Consider the following 19,038-nt stretch of genomic DNA (forward strand, 5'->3'; position numbering starts at 1 on the left):
CATAAATGCTACACTGCAAGAAAATACTGTAAGGACAAAAATCAGAGAAATGTACTTTTAATGAGCCAGTTGCAATTTCAAAATGACACAAGATGCACTAAAACAATATAGATTTGAAAGACTCTGAAAGACATTTTGAGGTCTAGATTATGAACAATTTAGCCAGCTAGAAATAGACCTAAGATTTCAAAACCACTCACATCTGCAATATTAACCAGTGCTTTGTCTTTGGTCTGACTAAAACGCCTCAGGGAGCATGTTGTTTTTCAATAATGCTTCCCTTTCCCTCAGATTTGCTTAGTTTTATTCACTTAGTCAGTGTCCTACAGCAGAAGTAAAGTTAAGAATGATCTCCAGGAAGAACCACATCTCTTAAGTGCATGTGCACTTTCAATTCTTCAAAGTCTATATATATTTCATAGCTGAATTAATATTGACCCCCATGAGGCACAGTGTTGCAAGAAACATTGAATAAATTGCTTTATTTCCAAGAGAGAATAAAATGAGCTCCAAGTTTGTAATAAAATGTACCATTTGTCTCCACTTGCTTGCCCACATGGGATTATCTGGATACCTGAACAGAAAGTATTCTCAGTGTCTTAAATTAGTAACTCTTAAAAAATACATCACAACAATGAAAAATAGTACACTATATTCAGCACTGTAGTATTTTTCTTGTCCTGAAAAACAAAACATAGCTAGAAATTAGTCTCTTGTTAATCTTTTATAATTAATTTCAATGTCTATAGACAATCCAATGTAATTTAATATATTTATTAATTACTTAAAATCAGACAAAAGACCTGGATGTCTATGACATCAAAAGTTTTGTTTATCTTTCTATTGTTTCAGTTTAATGAACCTTCACCATTTAAAAGTACAACAGGGAGTTTGTGAATTGCGAGGTCAAGATTTAGAATGTAATACTAGTTGAATGGCACGATGAACATTCAAAAAATCTGAATGAAAAAAATATTCAGAGTTTACTCTGAGGAATGTGGAGTCTCCACACCCTCGTAACCTCTTCCTCTGCACTGTCCAATGCCTGAAACACAGCAGTATCTCCTGTATGGGCAAAGTCACTCAGCAGTGGCTCCAAAACACTCACTGGGATGCTGAAGTTTAAATGTGGATATGTAACCTTTGCTGCAAAGTCTCTTGTGTTACTGGACACAATACCTGAATAAAAACAAATACAGTTAGGGTTTGGTTAGATTATGGATAAATAATGCCCCCTATCGAAAATCCAATGTACTACCATATGCCTGTCAGGGTATATGTAAAACAATGTTAACAGTATTTAAAACTGAATACAATATACTACTTTTAAAGCTCCTTAATATTTTTACAGGTGTTACATTCATCTTATAGGCCAAAATACCTAGCAACTCCCCAGTACTGGTACGGATAATAGCACCACCACTGGCACCGCACTGCACTGCACACGTGGTCTGCAGCATCACTGGTTTCTTTTGATATGTGATGACTCTGGACAAGATCCCTGATGTCACTGAGGGGCCACAATGTTTACCTAAAGCTCCATAACCCAACACAACCACATCCTCACCTACAGAGACAAAAAGAGAATAGATCTTTATTGTTCTGATTAAGGCAGCAATACCATTCATTATCCACAATTATCCACTCAGAAAGAATGAAGATTTATGACCATGCTTCTTAAAATTTGCAATGTATACAAAACATAAATGTATCTTTAAAATAAAGAAATGTTTTCATGTAGAGCTTTGCTTCTGAATTAAAGGAGTAGACATGGATTGAAAAAAGAGAGAGAAAGTGTGTCCCTAGCCTTTGATTCATCTTTATAGCAAATCAAAAATAGGGTCAGTTTGCAATTTCAAAACGAGCCTACCTTTCATGGTTCAGGTGTGAAATCTTACCCGAGTGAAAACTGGTGGCTAACCGTGGAGCCACAACATCCAAGACAGGCTCTTCAAGTTGCACCACAGCAAGATCATATGGAGATGATACCTTCGAAGTGTACAGGACCCGACCACTCCAAGTACGGTATCTGAGAGCAATGTTTACACATAGGTTTAAATGAAAAGATATCCTGGTACTTGAAATATTTTTAGACCACCGAGTTATGTTTCAGGGAAAAAAAGCTAGTACCTTTCTCTAGCATTGACTCGGACTGTAAGAGATGGATTCCCATTCACCACATGTCTGCAGGTTAAAACTAGATGTGGGTTTAGCATTACTCCAGAACCCCACCACTGGCCACTTTCAACCACAGCCACCATGGGGTACTTTCCTTTGGCTGAGTTTTGGTTTGCAGTTATTAGGACTTGAGGGATATCAGTCAATGAGCATGCTGAGAAATCTCCCAGTGACTGATGAAAAGTTATGGCCTGTAGTAGGTTTTTTAAAATTAAGTGGACAGAACAAACTATTGTGAGACCAATCCATTCATGTGACTTCCAACACAGGGGTGAAGTGATTAAGCCCACAAGACATGGTGTATCCCCAATAATCACAAAGAGGCCTCCCCCTTCTGTGCCAGGCAGACAGCGAGCATCAGTCATGATTACTGCATTCTCCTCCCCTGCTAGATTACTCACAATGCCTTTGCTGAGGGTGCTCATGAAAAGATCTGGACAGAAAGAACCAAATGGAGATCCACATGCAAGGACAGAACATCCCTTTTCAATGGCTGTACTCTTTACCCAAGATACAGTTTTACCTTGGGCCAAACTGGGCATTTTCAGTACCGCAAACCAACTTAAAAATACAGAGTCAAAGATTTCAGGGTCCTCATCACCACCATAAAAGTTCCACTTATCTGCTTCTCTGAATATTTTTTCAAAAGCTCTTTGAAATTCCAAGCAGTTAAGCATCATGACAAGACCAGCATTTTGGCGTTCGTGGCACCCCTCCGTTACACACAGCTTGCTTGATGTACGGTTTACCGTCATATCCACGTGGTCTACGGAAATTCGCATCGTGCTACTAAAATTGTTAGCGTGCAATATTCTTTTTTGTTTTTTGCTTACACATTCTTTATCGATTAAGAATGGAGAAAATGCCATACCACTGCAAAGCACCAGCCCAGTTTGATAATTCAAGATAACTCCACTGCAACTCTGTGGACTTTGAGGCGGTCCTAGTTCCTTACAGAAACTGGTCTCGGAAACGGTAATAATACAACAAATCTGTTCGACCAACATTTTCGCTTGCAAACCGTGTTGTCAACTGCACTGTCCAATAATACAGATTTGTTAGCTAACCTAGCTAGATTTAGTCTGTCCTGTTTAAAAGAGAATTGGCTAGCTAGGATTAAACGAGATATTCCTCCACATGACGCGATGAACTTTCACCCCAAAACAGTATTCGGATTGCTACAAGAATCCCCCAAAGTAACACAGACAGCAGTATGCAGACATAAAAGCCGACATTAAGAACGACTCGAGGCTTCAGCTAATTTATTAGCTAGCTAAAGCGTAAACAGATCTATTCACCAACTTCCGACACTGAACGCGTCATCGAGCATACGTCGTTTCGTTTTTCCCAATTGGGTTCTATCAGGTCAGCGATCAGCTCAGAGAATGGCGAAGAATGCACACTTCCGTTTACCTCAATACTAATTTAATACAAGTGAACTAGCGTAAAGGAAGTGGAACTGACAAAATATGAGAATCCAAAATATAAATCTTTATTTTTGCCTCCTCCAAAATACCATGAAAGTAGTGCCACTTATTAGCAAATATTTTCAAGTTTTTTTTAAAAAAAAGTGTAGAATTCAAAATATTACTATATACAAAGTGTATGAACAGCGACAATGTGATATTAACATTCATTGTATTGCACAAGTGTTTTATTTTTTTACGTACCCTCATATCAACTGCATGTAAATAGTAGCTGATAGTCAAAAAGTACTTCTTATTGCACATATAAATTTGGTAGTTTAACATTCAGGAACAGGTCGATGTGGGCTCATGCTGGCTAAAAACTGCTGTAACTACTATAGGGCTGCTGCCTTAGGGAAAGAAAAAAGAAAAAAAAAATCACTCTGTATTTAAATATCAGATGCATCACCTGCAGTACTATGCATGCAGAAATAATATACTTGAAACTGCTTTTGATATGTATGCATACAGCACAGTGTTAGTGTTTCCCCCTGAGCAAACCCTAAAATGCAATGATACTACTTCATCAGCTTAAAAGCAGAGGTTGTAAAATGCTGATATAGTTGTATGTCAAAGTTTAGTTTGTAGTGTCTTCCTTTTAGCTGTTACTGTCTTTCCATATGACATGGATGTATCATGGCACATATACAATACTTCACTCCCCAAGTTAATGTTACAGGTACATTACACATTTTCATGGCAAGGAAACGGGTATTAATAATAAAAAGCAGCAAACCCCTAATGGAGTAGTATGGGGGGGGGGGGGGGGGGGGGGAAGAGAGAAACAGCTACCATACAATTCTTTAATCCTTTACCTTAGGGAAATTACACAAGACTGTGCAAAATTACATAACTATACTAGCCTTAGTGATAAAATATATTAATGCTCTTAATTTGTATAGAATTTACATTATAACCACCTAATTTGTATATTATTCACTTGTGTTAGTAGTTCTTTCATCCAGAGTCAAAATCTTTAATAAATAAGTGGATTCAGGGTTTCAAACTGTTTCATAGTATCAATACTTAAACTAAGTTAGTCAATGTACTGAGAAAGCCAGCGAAAACCATCTCCATATCCTTGTCTCTTTAACACACTGCACATGAACACTTCCAATGGCCTCAGGTTCAGGTCTTTCAGTGATACATTACCCTAAAGGCAAACACAAAAACTGTCTTAGAATTCTCTCCAGTCACTTAAAACAATTGCCAAACATTTCAAGTACTAACTTCAAAAAGGATCTCAGAATGACAAAAACAATGATACTAAAAACTTTACCAGCTAAAATGTAAAATATGCATGAATTGCTTGTTTTCTTCATCCCTTACCTTCCCAGTAGTGTGTCCATGTAAACCAAACATTCCCCTCAGTGAATCCTCACTGATTGCCTCCGGTCGATCGATTTTATTTCCCAAAATAAGGATTGGTACATTGCAGATAGTCTCATCAGTTAACAGGGCCTATATTAACATTACAGAAAAATACTTTTTAAACTTTCATGCAAAATGTATGTCTTGGTTAATAGGGCCCAAGAGGATGAGCAATTGTCTTTAAATTAGAAATGAGAACATACTTCTCTCACTCACACACAGGCAGACAGACCGACAGTGAGAGGGGCCACTTTATTAGAGACGCCCATCTAATAGTCCGTTGGACCTATTTTGACCTTCCACAGCAATTTGTTGTGGCAGATTCCACCCTGGAGTTGAAATAATTCTGCCAAAATCTTGGCCCATGCGCACTAGACAGTTTCTTGCATCTGCCGCAAATTATATGGAAGTACTGACATCCTCGGAACAGCTGTCCAAACGCCCATCCAAAAGGTACCAGAGGACTTGGGATGTTCCAAGAACACATACCACACACCATTACTCCACCTCCACCAGCCTGAACTGCTGACACCTGACAGGAAGGGCTCATCAATTTATGCTGCTTGTGCCAAATTCTGACCCTCCCATCAGAATGGTGCAAAGGACATCTGGATTCACCTTAGCAGGTGATGTAATTTGTGTGTTCTTTTGCTCACTGGAATCTTGCCTTTCTGTTACCCTTAGACAGCAACAGCACTTGAACCAGCCCATCCATGCTAAAGAAGGGGTTGTGCATTTGGTACGAGCACCGTTGTACTCAGCTACAATTCACTTGACTGTGCACCACGTGTTTACCAGAACAATTCTCGACACAGTCCTCCAACCCCTTTCATCAGCAAGTTGTTTACATCCACAGGTACCCCTTCCACTGGATGTTTTTCCCTTGAGCTCACCATTTTTAGTATACTCTCAACACAACTGCATGAGAAACAATTGCACTGATAACAGGCCTCATTTAAAGTCACTCAGCTTGTGTAAGTTTCCAATTTTAATATTGATACATACTGAAATTGATCTATGGAAAACCTGCTCACCTGATTTCAAACTACAATATGGAGTTGTGTGTCTAATTTCCAAACAGGGAAGCGCCAATCATGAAAGAGCAGGCGTCTCTAAATAAAGTGGCTATTGACTGAGTTTGTGTGCATATGCGCACCCACAACACAAATATAATAATTTGCTGCTGTGGCAGCAATGAATTTAATGCACCACTATCACTTTTGCAGATGATGGACCTCTGTCCAAAACGTACTGAAACCTTGTGCACTTCACTACAACTTTAAATATCTCCAAATCTCTCATACAAATATATCAAATATTTAAATTATACATACATACATACACACACACACACACACACACACATTTATTCAATAAATAAATGTATATATGTTTAAAAGCAATATAAAGCTTATGAAAAATATATGTTTTGAGAGAGAGAGAGAGAGAGAGAGAGATTAAAAATTGTAGTAAAGTACACAGAGTTTCCAGAGAAACAGAACATTTCAGACATGCGCGCGCACACATACATATACATGCACAGCTTACATCTAGTTCAACTTTGGCCTCAAGCAAACGCTCATGGTCAGCACAATCCACAAGGTAGACTATTCCATTAATGGCAGGTAAGTAATTCTTCCAAACTCGTCTTGCTGTAGTTGGAACACAAAAATATATTTTCAGACCATCAAAACTTTGTAAATTAGGCCCAATAATGGTAGGGAACATTTGCTTGCTAGCTTTCTGCATTTACCTTGAGCATGTCCACCTAGGTCAAATGTTGTGAAAGTCATCCCAGCAATTGTCAACTCTTCTGAAGCTGGTAGAAACAAACAAATTCTTCACATTGTCTGAAACTATCAGGTGTGTAAAAGACAAATTTTAGGTCTACTGCAAGATTAGCCCTTTCATCCATGGTGTCCACTACAGCTGAGAGATATTCAAACATGATTTTAAACCACAAGATTAGAAATGTTTACTCCAAACCAAACACAGGGACATCTGAAATATTACTTCATGAATCCAAAATGGCAGATGGCGGTGAACATGGCAATGTGACATCTAGAATATCTGTTAAATCCTTTTATTCTACAAGACACATACATGTACAAAGAATCCATGATTAACCATGTTGTAGGGAATACGTTCGTCAAAGTTTAATAAATATAAAAATGTAATAAAGTTTTGCATTTTTTCCCTATGATTGAAAATGCAACTGTCCACTGTAGTGGACATCATGCATCGAATATATTGTTTTTGAGGACCAAGTGTGTCACTTGGGTATAATGGCATCGGATGATCATTATTATGACATTAATATAAATACTTGTCCAATTACCCATTTCCACTAAAAAGAGCATTTATTACTGTAAATATATTTGTACTGTAAATGCAAAGGGCATTTATTATTGCAAATAAAGTATTGTGAACATTGTAAAACAAACAAAACAACCATATCCCAGTGCCTTTACTACGTGAAAACAATAATTACTCACTTGGATGAAGAGTTGGAACATGCTGCACGAGCCTGTCATCTTTAAGCATGTGCAACAATGTTGTTTTTCCAGCATTGTCTAAACCAAGGAAAATCAGCTTTCCACTCTTTTTGTATAATCCTAGCAACAAAAGGAACTCATTATAATGGTCAGGAGAAACCCACCAAGTATGTGATTGCTTCTAACCATACGGATGTTTTTATTATTAAAAAAAAAAAAAAAAAAGATGCAGCAAATTCACAGACTTCCTCAGTGATACATTACCTAATATCTGTAACACACTGCTGAATCCCCTGTATATCCAATCAAATATGAATGACATTGCTGTTCCCTGAATGGAAAACAAAGACCAAAAAAAATTTACACACGCCCAGAATGGCCTAGTTAACAATTCTAGACAATGTTCAACGTCCAGTGCAACTTCAACGCATCAAACCCTTCACCAAAAATTCTAACCAGTTCTCACAGAGAGAGAGACGCGATCTGGCTGTACTTTTAGAGGACTAACGGGTAAAGTCCTTCGTGTTCACGTGGCATCGCTAGCCATCCACCTAGGTATTTCAAATCACATTTCTGCTCCATTAGTTACGGCTGTGTCCTACATTTAGCTAGCATTTGCAACAAACTATTTTTACGGATGGCTTACGCTACGTCACTTGACACCCTGGAACCATAATATACAGGCACATCTGTCACTCAAATGATACTTTCATGCCACGAAGTCGTAATGAACCCGAAAATGCATGCTCTTTATTAAATGAAACTGACTCAAGTCTGGTTAAAAGTAGCCCCGAAACGTTTTGAAAACAAACGTAGGTTAGCTCGCTAAAATACCCAGACACCGCGAGAACTGCGCATCGTAAAACGTGCAGTAGCTACAATGCTCATAGCCAACGCTAGGTTAGCTAGATACACATACAAAGCATTGACCAACACACATTACGTCGTGTTTTAGAAAAAGAGAAAACCCTGCTTCATAAATTTTGTGGTAGATGACGACGGTATCTACTACCACAGGTAGGATAGCTAACCCCAGCTAATGTTACTAAGCTAGCTAGAGCAACGCAATTCCATTTTATTACTAGTAAAAGTAACCATGTCTACATTATAGCTAAAAGCTTGAGCAAGTATTACACACATTTTTTGACAGCTAAATATATAATCAACAATAGGCTGTTTCGTTTCAAGTTACTTTGTATAACTGTAAAAGATCAACTACGCATATTTCAGCATAACCTACCTCGCTGTCTTCTTTGGTCGTCGCGTCAGCTGGTTACTGTCAGACAAGTGTAAAATTGACGTTACTCAAGAACCTTTTTATTCAGTGTCTTACAGATATATTACGGTAACTGGATGCTTAAATATTGACCTTGATGTAGATACAATGGCAAACCTTAGTTACAGTTGCAAACTTTATCTTACAACGCCATATAAACAAAACGGCTAAAACCTATGTACACTAAGCAACAAGCCATCGCCAGCGCCCTCGTGTGGTGGACACAAATGGCTTGCGATTACCTTCTGCGGTCATATTCTTTTCTGGAGTAACTTAGAGATGCTCAAGTAAGTAGTTACCATTATTGTACTATAACACCATTGCCTATAGTTCTAAAATATCCAGTACAAGGAGCAACACATTTCCATTGTTTAAAACAAATATTAATTACAATGTACAGTAAGAGAAATGTGGTATAACAAACTTTATTAATCTTACAGTACCTGAGTTTGACCAGACTGCTAATTTAAGTATCTGTTAAATAGACTACAATATCTATGACACTGATTAAATAAAATGAAAAAAAAATATTTTAGCAAGACACATTAACTCTCTGCTACCATGATACAAATTTCCCAGAAAATGTCAATTACTCATCTCTTCTTACACATACATAGTCTACACAGATGAGATTAGACTGGTGCATCTATTTTGTTTTTTTTCCCCTCCTTTCTTCATTTTTCATAATAAAACCATTTGTCAACTGGAAAAAAAACAAATGAAATGCATTACATTTATTGCATTAAAAGTTGCTCGTGCCCAAGTTGTCCCCTGAGTTTTTTCCCCCTTCCATCAACAAACAAGATTCCATGAGCAGAAAAAGATTAATGTGTGCAAAATATGAGCAAGCCCTCCTAAACAAGCCCTTGGCTAGAATCTGCCTTTTCAGTTAGCAGGTCTATTGAAAAATACGGAAGGTTCACTGGTTCAGAGCTGTAGCACTATCGTTTGAAAGAAGAAAAGAACACTAGGCTGCTTTGAACAAGTTTTGGATACTTGACAAACTTGCCTCAAGTTTTTACTGCTTTGTGCTTACAAAGAAAGAAAGAGCCACCCAAAAGTTCAAGCAGCGTTGGTAAAAGTGATTCAGTGCGTTTTTGAATGATATTGAAGTTTATGAATGGCTTTTTTCGAGCAAAGGAAATGCACATTCACAGGCAAAGAACAAAAAGGGGGAGAAAAAAAAAATGACAAGACATACATACCCAAGTCGGGAATGGAACCTGGATCTCCACATGGAGAAGTCTGGAAGGATGAGAAAGAACAACAAGTGAAGATTAGAACATTGAACATACACCAAAACTTAATTTTAGTATAGCAAAAGACTCCTCGCTACAATCACCTCAGGTTTTAAAACAGACTGTGTAGCTTGATACAATGTAGTGTATATGTAGGTAATGCAACATTCAGACTTTTTAAACAATCTTTAATAGTTTCACTGATCTGTGTGAAAATCTGTTAATTACTCTTAAAGAGTTGAAACATTCATTTGCACAAAGTAAGCTCTCTCAAATCAACTCAAAGTAAGAGTTGATGCAAGAGATGCTGACATCATTTCAGCTATTTCTGTATTTATGATTTGAAGTGATGACTACTGTGGTTACACCACTGTCAGGTCAGTTTAAATTAAAAGCGGGTACTTTTTACCATCACACCATTTTAGGCCACCAAAGGTTCTGTCCCTTAGTTGCATACCCTTTATGTGTACTGAAATTCTGTTGGCTATTTTTATAGTGTAATATAGTGTATTATTTTAATTGTATTTGCAGTTCCCTTTTAGTAAAATATATACTACAAATCCAGTACAACATATACTATATTGCCAAAAGTATTTGCTTACCCATCCAAATCATTGAATTTAGCTCTTCCAATCACTTCCAAGGCCACAGGTATACAAAACCAAGCACCTAGGCATGCAGACTGCTTCTACAAACATTTGTGAAAAATTGGGTCGCTCTCAAGAGCTCAGTGAATTCCAGTGTGGTACCGTGATGGGATGCCACTTGTGCAACAAGTCCAGTTGTTAAATTTCCCTCACTATTAAATATGCCAGTCAACTGTCAGTGGTATTATAACAAAGTGGAAGCAACTGGAATGACAAAAACTCATCCACGCAGTAGTAGGTCACGTAAAACAACAGAGAGGGTTTAGTGGCTGCTGAGGCACATAATGAGCAGAGGCTGCCAACTTTCTGCACAGTTAATCGATAAAGACCTCCAAACTTCATGTGGCCTTCAGATTAGCTCAAGAACAATGCATAGAGCTTCATGGAAGGGGTTTCCATGACCGAGCAGCTGCATCCAAGCCTTACAATTACCAAGCGCAATACAAAACATACAGCATATGCAGTGATGTAAAGCACGCTGCCAGTCAACTCTAGAGCACTGGAGATGTGTTCTCTGGAGTGACGAATCACGCTTCTCTGTCTGGCAAGCCGATGGATGAGTGAGTTTGGCGGTTGCCAGGAGAACGGTACTTGTCTGACTGCATTGCGCCAAGTGTAAAGTTTGGTCGAGGGGGGGGATTATGGTGTGGGGTTGTTTCTCAGGAGTTGAGCTCAGCCCCTTAGTTCCAGTGAAAGGAGCTGTTAATACTTCATTATACCAAGCGAATTTTGGACAATTTCATGCTCCCAACTTTGTAGGAACAGTTTGGGGATGGCCCCTACCTGTTCCAACATAACTGCACACCAGTGCACAAAGCAAGGTCCATAAAGACATGGATGAGCGAGTTTGGTGTGGAAGAACTTGACTGGCCTGCACAGAGTCCTGACCTCAATGCAATAGAATACCTTTGGGATGAATTAGAGTAGAGACTGCGAGCCAGGCCTTCTCGTCCAACATCAGTGTCTGACCTCTTAACATTATGGGAATTTCTGACCATTCCTCCAGAAATACACTCCTAAACGTTGTGGAAAGTCTTCCCAGAAGAGCTGAAGCTGTTATAGCAGACAAGCAAATACTTTTGGCAATATAATGTACCTGCAAAAAAACCAATCTGAACCTACTTATCTAATTGAAGAAACTGCAAACATATTAAATATTTCTGAGCCACTAAAGTCAGTTGGTTGCACCAAACAAAATAAAATTAAGCCAAATAGTCTGTATTTTCAAAAGTCACTCAGATTCAAAGTACTGGGGTGACACAAATATGATCACATCTAATGGAAAACATTCACATAAAAATCTGGAAACCATTCTAAAAAAAACAAAACAAAAAAAAACAAATCACGAGGTAAAGATGTCCTTACACCATCAACAACTGCTTTGGCTTCATCTGGTGAGAAGTAGAATGGGCTGCCTGGCTTTGACATGCAAGTGTTTTTGCTACAACACAAGACAGTGTTAGATTAGAAGAATATTAGCATAAAATTTAATTTATGAGTTAGATCCTTGTCAGATTGGTCCTCAATTCTATCAGTTACAAATCTCAGGCCCACTACTTTGCAAGGGCCAATGATGTCAAAAAGCTTATGACATTCTGACCACTGAAAATATTTCCTGCTGTACTAGTTAAAGCTTTTTAATGAGTGGTACAGAAACCTTTTTGACAGAAAATAAAAATAATAAATAAAGTTAACTATGAAACACGCACGTGTGTGGTGTGTTATTTGCATCAATGCGAATATACCTAGACACTAGATGCATCGTTGTGCAGTTTGTTTTAAATCAGTTCTGACATTTCTCAATACAAGTTCCAGTTTTTTTCCAAACTGAAAGTTATATATGAACTCAGTGCTTTGTAATCCTGTTAAACAGACTTGGGAAACATTCTAAAAGGAGAAACAGGTCCTACCAGCTCAGACACTCAGTATTGGTCTGTTGTGATAGAAGTGCCTTCCAGAAATTATGGGTGCTTTTGATAGTCTTAATGGCAAAGTCCTAGAACATACAATAAACAAACAAATTATGCCACCAATTCTACAATAGATTTCATAAATCTGATAATATTTATGGTATGCTGGTAAGTAATGAAAAAACAATCTTGGATATATTAAAGTTAAAATAATTTCAAACTGCATTACCAAGTTGTTAAATGATAAAAGCATGTTAAATAATAAACAATGAACAATATGGTCTGAAAATACTGATTCATTTTATCCATAAAAAAATAAAATAAAATAAAAAATCAATTACTGAGAATCAGCTTATTCTATGAAACGATTGTGTAAATGGAAGCAGCAAAACAAAAACTTCAAATACAAATTTGTTTGTATAGTGATTTTTACATGGGTGTTGTCACAAAGCAGCTTTACAGGAAATCCAGCTCTATGGATCTATCAAGCCCACTAATGAGCAAGCCAAAAGGTGACAGTTGCAAGGAAAATGAGCTAGGAGCACGAATTCTTGAAAGTTCCTGGTATAGAATGAGAACCCATCCTCTTCTGGTTGACACTAGATGGCCATCGAACAAACTTCCATGTTGCACTATAAATGCGGGCAAACCAGCAGTACACTCATGCTCTTACACTTCCGCAGTGAAAAGATGGTGAAAAATTAATCTGTTTTGCACATGTGATAAAGTGCCCTGTACTCTTTTTTGAGAATACCTTAAGCAAAACCAAAACAAAACAAAGGGTGGATGGAAAATGTTAGTTAAAAGTGCATGTGGTCTTATATTGTTCTAATTTTTAAGAAAATTAGAACAATTAGTACTCATTTACATGCCACGGGCTTATTAACACCATTCCTAGCATTATTGCTGTATCATTACTATGCAATATCACACCTGCAGTGGTGACAGGTGTTTATTTTTAAATTATTTTTTTAATGTAGAAGGACATGAATGAGCAGTACCTTGTCTTTGAACTCTCCATTAAATGCAAACTGATTTTCAGGCTTCCCATCTGGCACCTTGTATCGTCTAAACCAGTCCACAGTAGCTTCGAGGTAGCCTGGCTTGAGTCGTTGAACATCACTAATGTCTAAAAGTCACATTAAAATAAATGAGAAGAAATACATCCTAATAAAACTAAGGCAGTGTGATAATGGGACAGCAGGAAAACGTAGTGGTAAACAGACCAACAGGATATTAATATCACTCACCATTCAAGTCCTTTGCTTCTGGGTCATCAACATTGATTGCAATAACTTTCCAGTCAGTTTCACCTTCATCAATCATTGCCAACACACCTAGGACCTTCACTTTAATAATCTCTCCTCGTACACATATCTAAATGCACAAATAAAAAAAATAACGCGCAGATCTTAACATCCATTTCTAGGCAAAACACTAGATAGTTTACTTAACCCAAAGGAAACTGTAAAACACAGAAGACTTCATTTACTACCTGAGCACATTCTCCAGTGTATTAAAGACACAATAACACCACCAACACATCATTACCTTACTACCTATTTCACAGACATCAATTGGGTCATTGTCACCACAACATGCAGTATCACAGTCTGTGTGACCAGGGTCTTCCCATGTCTGTTGAGGGGAATATTGAGTTTTTGGTTAGATACAGACATGTTCAGAATATTAACAAAAGACAATATTTTGAAAAAGGTATGACAGACTATATTCCAAATTGTCTTGTGTCAGGGATCGTCATCATACCTATGGCAAACTTCAAAATGTGTAAAACTATATTCCACAAAAAATTCTTAGAAACTAAATGAAAATACTGACAGATCTCTAATGTGCTGTATATAAAAAAAATGGGTCTCTAGATTTTGCAGTGTCATCAATAATCAGTCATAAACTGTCACTGCTTCAGCCACAACAATAAGCCTGCCTTACCTGAGGGATTGCACCATAGTTCCAGATGTAACCTTTATGTGGAAAAACATTGGCCACGTAGCGCAAATTGCCCTTCTTCACATCCTGCTTTAATGGGTTGAGAGGGTCTTTTGTGGCAATCTGAAAAGTAAGCATTTCTTAACCTTTGCATTGGTTTCCATTAAGAGTTCATGTACTGTTAACCTCATCAGTGACAGACATTCAGCTAATTCACATTACACCAGTTTGTAGGACATATTATAGTGAATCAAAGTTAAGAGATATGTGATCTAAAATGAGCACTTTGACATTGCAACTTAAATTTATTCCACTGTACTTATTAGCTATACCTCCATTTTTGCATTTGTCCATCGTGGTACTTCAACAACCATGTGGAAAATATTCTGTGGATTAAACACATTTACATGTAATACATGTGCAATGTCCACCAAATGTTCTATAATTTCATGAAGTACAAACAATTTTACTGAAAATAATATATTGGATTGATTGATAGACAGATAACTCAAAACCAACACCTGAAACCAACTTGGAAAGGGAAAAATTAGGGAAAGTGAAAAATTTGTCAGGGGAGATAGATAATACCTGGGCTTCATCTGCATACATAGGTATGTCATGAAATGGGGAAATGTACATTCCATCTGAATTCTCTGTTAAGAAAGAGAGCAAACACAAATCTGATGCACAGGCATGGACAAGGGAAAAACATGCAGTATAATAATGAGCAGAAAAATAAAACATTTACAAAATATAAGATTACAGGCCTTTTGAATTATACAATGGATGGCTCAAATAGCTCTGCTATTTCATATTTTTCACTATATTCTGCGCATTGTATTCTGCTCATGTCATTGTATTAAATGACGTATTAAAATGTCAATGTTAATAACCCATCTGTATCTGACCAGCATAAGTATTTGTGCTTATTTACCTAAAAAACTAAATAATCATTAAAGCAATGTTTCTCATTATCGTACTGTTCCATGTTATATGGAACCAGGAGAAATTCTTTTTCTTTCTCTTTTAGCTAGCACTTAGCTTGGTTAGGCAAGTTCTTAATTATCTAGAGAATCCAGAACAAGACACGTTATTATGAAGACATACAGAATCGTAAATTCAAGTCAATTAAATACGTTATTTATCTGCCAATCTTTCTTGTGTTTTTAGTAAGCATCGACTACACCAAGTAGTGTTTGAATAACTAAGTTTCAATTCGTCAGCCACCGTGTAGCTAGGCTAGCAATGTTTAATCCTTAAACATATTGCGTTAACCTAGCTAAAGATAGGCTCAACAAGTGTCAACTTTAACCTAGCGATATAACGCCAACATTAAGTTCGTTTATTAGTGCACTCCCTATGACTGATTATTTTAGCGAGCTAGCTGATTAATTTTACAAAATTAACAAAAAGCAGGACTTCGACTTTTTAAAGATTCTGCGCATTTAAGCATTTAAACCAGTGCTTGGTAGCTATCAACGTTAAATTACACTGTAAATATATATTATATCTATAAATTAACCTATATATTCTCCAATTTCAACTAGTTACAAGCCATTTTACTCTTAAATACTGAAACACTAAAAGCTTGACGTGCATGACGTGCATAACAAAACTAGAATGGACAGGTAACATACCAAACGTTAAGACATCGTTTACTATTTCAGATGGCTAACAAATGCGTTCACCAGGAAATACATAGGAACGATTTTCTAACTAACTAGCTACCAAATTGTATGGCCATCCCATAACCATGAATTTTGTATCTCATACTAATCAATGAAAAGTAAAATGATTTGTCCAGCGCTGGCTAGTGTGCATAAATGATGCAACTATAGCCTAGGCGCCACGTGTTAAGATTGGATTTAGTCTCTGAATTTAATGTGCTAGTTTATCTTTACGAACAGATTAAACAAATGTCCCACTCACTGTAAAACACCCTGTAGCTTAAAGTGTTGGGGTTTCCCCTTTCTTCAGTTGAGAAGCTCATAGCAACGGTCTGTCTCTGGAAAGCTTGCAGTGATGGTGCAAATTCATCGACGCGTGTGTGGGGATTTCGGAAGTGCGTTTCTTTAATCGTACACTTCCGTACTATTCAGTCTTAGTACGCGCGCGCCTCCTATAAGCACTAGATGTGCCGCTCTCGTAAATCCGCGTCAGACTGCACATCTTCCAATGCGGTCCCGTGACGGTCCTCACGTAAACCAACCAAAAATGGCTCGCAAAAATTGAGAGGAAAAATCTATGTGTAAGTGGAATCTTTTATAATTTGCTTTATCAATATTAATAATAGTTGTGAGGAAGTTATGGGGAAAAAAAGTAGTATTTAACATAGTGATATTAACATATATAAGCCAGTGAGGCTTTTTTTGCCTTATGACAGTTTGTGATAATGGAAAGTCTGTTTGTTTTTTTTCATATCATACAACAAACTTAAGACTTGTAAGATCAACATTATTGAAATATCATTCTAGCAAACTCGTGTACACGAGCAAACTTGGTTTCATCCTGGCATCACAGAAGCTGGCATGATCACATTTTATGAATGATGTTTATAATGTTACTTAAATATAAGCACCATATACATTTTATCGACCAGATGTAATATATATTTGGACACCGTTGAGAACCAATCATTTAGAAATATCTCTATATAACTGACTATTTCCTCTCCCATCTGGTTGATAAAATGTAACTGGTGCTTTAGGTAATCTAGTTAAGCCCGTTCACAGCTTTGTTAATGTATGTTCACTCTCATTATGAATGTTTCAAGCCACCAAGATCGCCGACACAAGAGCTGCCAGCTTGAATGCGCTTGCATACTATATGAAAATTGGATCCAGAACATGCAGTGGAAACTAGACAGGACAGTATGTCCTGACATCGAGTCATCTGCCTGGACGTTCACGTATGACCGTCAGTGTTAGCCGTCAATCATCTTAACGCCGCACCGCTTTATCATCTAATAACTTGCATACAATCTGTTCATCGTAAAGAAACATATTGGGAGAGATGTTAATGTGAGGGTACCTTATAGAATTGACTAAAAACAATTGCCAAGAAATATTAGATGTGTAATTTGAAATGAAAGTTTGTCTTTCGAGCCGTTCACTTAGCTAAATGGGAATGGGCGGGGTTAAAGGTTGTACAGCAGCCAGCCACTAGAGGGCACCACACACGCTGTCGTCCAATCCGCTTGTATATACAGTCTATGGTTAAACCTAGCATAGTGGCAAAATCGCGTTTCAGCAGGAGTGACAAATACAGATGAAGGGATGTGAGGTGAAGCGTGTCCCAGTTCTGCTCTCAACCCTGAGACGCCTTGATCGCTTACACTCCTTTTACTTTCCCTTCAACATAATAAAAGTGTACACCTCAATGAAGACCTTAGTGCTCACTTATTTTCTAATGTAAGTGGATATGGCAATCCTTTGTTATTACTGGGGAAAAGCGTAATGCACAGGTTGGTCAATCAAATCAGACCATATAAATTTTAGAGCAATTTTCATTTTATCAAACCGTGACATCACCTAAGATTTTCCAATGTTTTACAACAGTTACTTCCCAGTGTCGACAAAATAGCCATAGCATGTACAGTCTATGTTCGAAATAGCCCACTACATACTGTATACTGCATACTGCATGCAGTACGTACCGTATTCTGCATACTGATCCCCGTAGCAGTATACAGTATAGAATCCAGTATGCAACAAACACAAACCATACTACAAGTTCACATGAACCTATGACAGTTCTTCACACTTGTAAAAGATTTTATGCCACTGATGCATAATTGGATGCAATACAGCACGAAGATAGCTGTGGTCACGTATTAGAATATTTGGCCTGAGTAGTACATCATCTGGGTATATTTTGGTTGCATACTACATACGCCATACTGATTTGGGGTCCAATCAATATGCAAGTAGTATGTAGACTATTTTGAACATACCCCTCTCCTAGCTAGCAGAACCAAATCAAAGAACTGCTAGCTGGCTAACGACATATCTACCTAGGATAAATAATATTAAGAAAGCCACTCTCTCTCCATTTCCAGAAAGACTGAACAATTATGTTACATTCAAATTACCAGGCAGAAGTTATTCAAATCCAATTTTTTGACTTAATGTAATGCAGGTCTGATTTTTTAAATTTTTTCATTTCTGATCTTTGCAAATCAGATTTCAATTACTTTCGTATGTAGTCCTAAATTGGATACATATCCAATTTGTGGTCATGCAGCATGAATGAGAGTGTATGCTTTTGTCATCAGCCAGCACTGCCAGCACAGTAAAACAACGATGCAAAAGCAGTGACGACAGTACCTCAGAAAACAGCAAAAGCTCGCCATCTGACTTTTTCTGCCTTCTCAACCTGATTATGTCCAACTGATGAACTGTTTACTATCCTCCAGAGTAAATTGTGATGCACACACGAGCTTTTAGCATGTCAACTTTGCCAATTGAGTTCTTTCACAAATATGACATTTTTTTGTTGGTGGTGAATCAGG

General features: G+C 37.5%; 3 protein-coding genes across 5 annotated transcripts; all 3 read right to left on the minus strand.

Annotated features, from left to right (window-relative positions):
- Positions 1-41: 41 nt before the first annotated feature.
- On the minus strand, positions 42-3,522 carry tysnd1 (trypsin like peroxisomal matrix peptidase 1). 2 transcript variants are annotated; one of them, XM_081725252.1, is made up of 5 exons: positions 2,131-3,522; positions 1,899-2,029; positions 1,382-1,567; positions 1,109-1,179; positions 42-680 (listed from the first exon to the last, which is right to left on the minus strand). In XM_081725252.1, the coding sequence occupies exons 1-5, from the start codon at positions 3,183-3,185 to the stop codon at positions 627-629; spliced, it is 1,497 nt and encodes a 498-aa protein (XP_081581378.1). In that variant the 5' UTR covers positions 3,186-3,522; the 3' UTR covers positions 42-626. The 2 variants fall into 2 exon arrangements, with proteins under 2 accessions (XP_081581378.1, XP_026871579.2); XM_027015778.3 differs by having other exon boundaries at positions 42-1,179; positions 2,131-3,521.
- A 126-nt stretch (positions 3,523-3,648) lies between these two features.
- sar1ab (secretion associated, Ras related GTPase 1Ab) lies at positions 3,649-9,050 on the minus strand. Its single transcript, XM_027015795.3, has 8 exons — positions 8,880-9,050; positions 8,751-8,786; positions 7,775-7,841; positions 7,511-7,630; positions 6,769-6,834; positions 6,564-6,667; positions 4,974-5,105; positions 3,649-4,797 (listed from the first exon to the last, which is right to left on the minus strand). Exons 3-8 carry the CDS (start codon positions 7,830-7,832, stop codon positions 4,681-4,683), a joined length of 597 nt encoding a protein of 198 aa, XP_026871596.1. The 5' UTR covers positions 7,833-7,841; positions 8,751-8,786; positions 8,880-9,050; the 3' UTR covers positions 3,649-4,680.
- A 145-nt stretch (positions 9,051-9,195) lies between these two features.
- ppa1b (inorganic pyrophosphatase 1b) lies at positions 9,196-16,616 on the minus strand. 2 transcript variants are annotated; one of them, XM_027015794.3, is made up of 11 exons: positions 16,458-16,612; positions 15,117-15,181; positions 14,861-14,914; positions 14,532-14,651; positions 14,133-14,219; positions 13,832-13,958; positions 13,583-13,710; positions 12,582-12,667; positions 12,037-12,112; positions 9,992-10,031; positions 9,196-9,489 (listed from the first exon to the last, which is right to left on the minus strand). In XM_027015794.3, exons 1-11 carry the CDS (start codon positions 16,516-16,518, stop codon positions 9,461-9,463), a joined length of 873 nt encoding a protein of 290 aa, XP_026871595.1. In that variant the 5' UTR covers positions 16,519-16,612; the 3' UTR covers positions 9,196-9,460. The 2 variants fall into 2 exon arrangements, with proteins under 2 accessions (XP_026871595.1, XP_081580550.1); XM_081724424.1 differs by lacking the exon at positions 12,037-12,112 and having other exon boundaries at positions 16,458-16,616.
- Positions 16,617-19,038: the final 2,422 nt, after the last annotated feature.

The sequence above is a fragment of the Electrophorus electricus genome, chromosome 12, assembly GCF_041902795.1.
Source record: "Electrophorus electricus isolate QZ-2024a chromosome 12, ASM4190279v1, whole genome shotgun sequence".
NCBI classification, from domain to species: Eukaryota; Metazoa; Chordata; class Actinopteri; order Gymnotiformes; family Gymnotidae; genus Electrophorus; species Electrophorus electricus.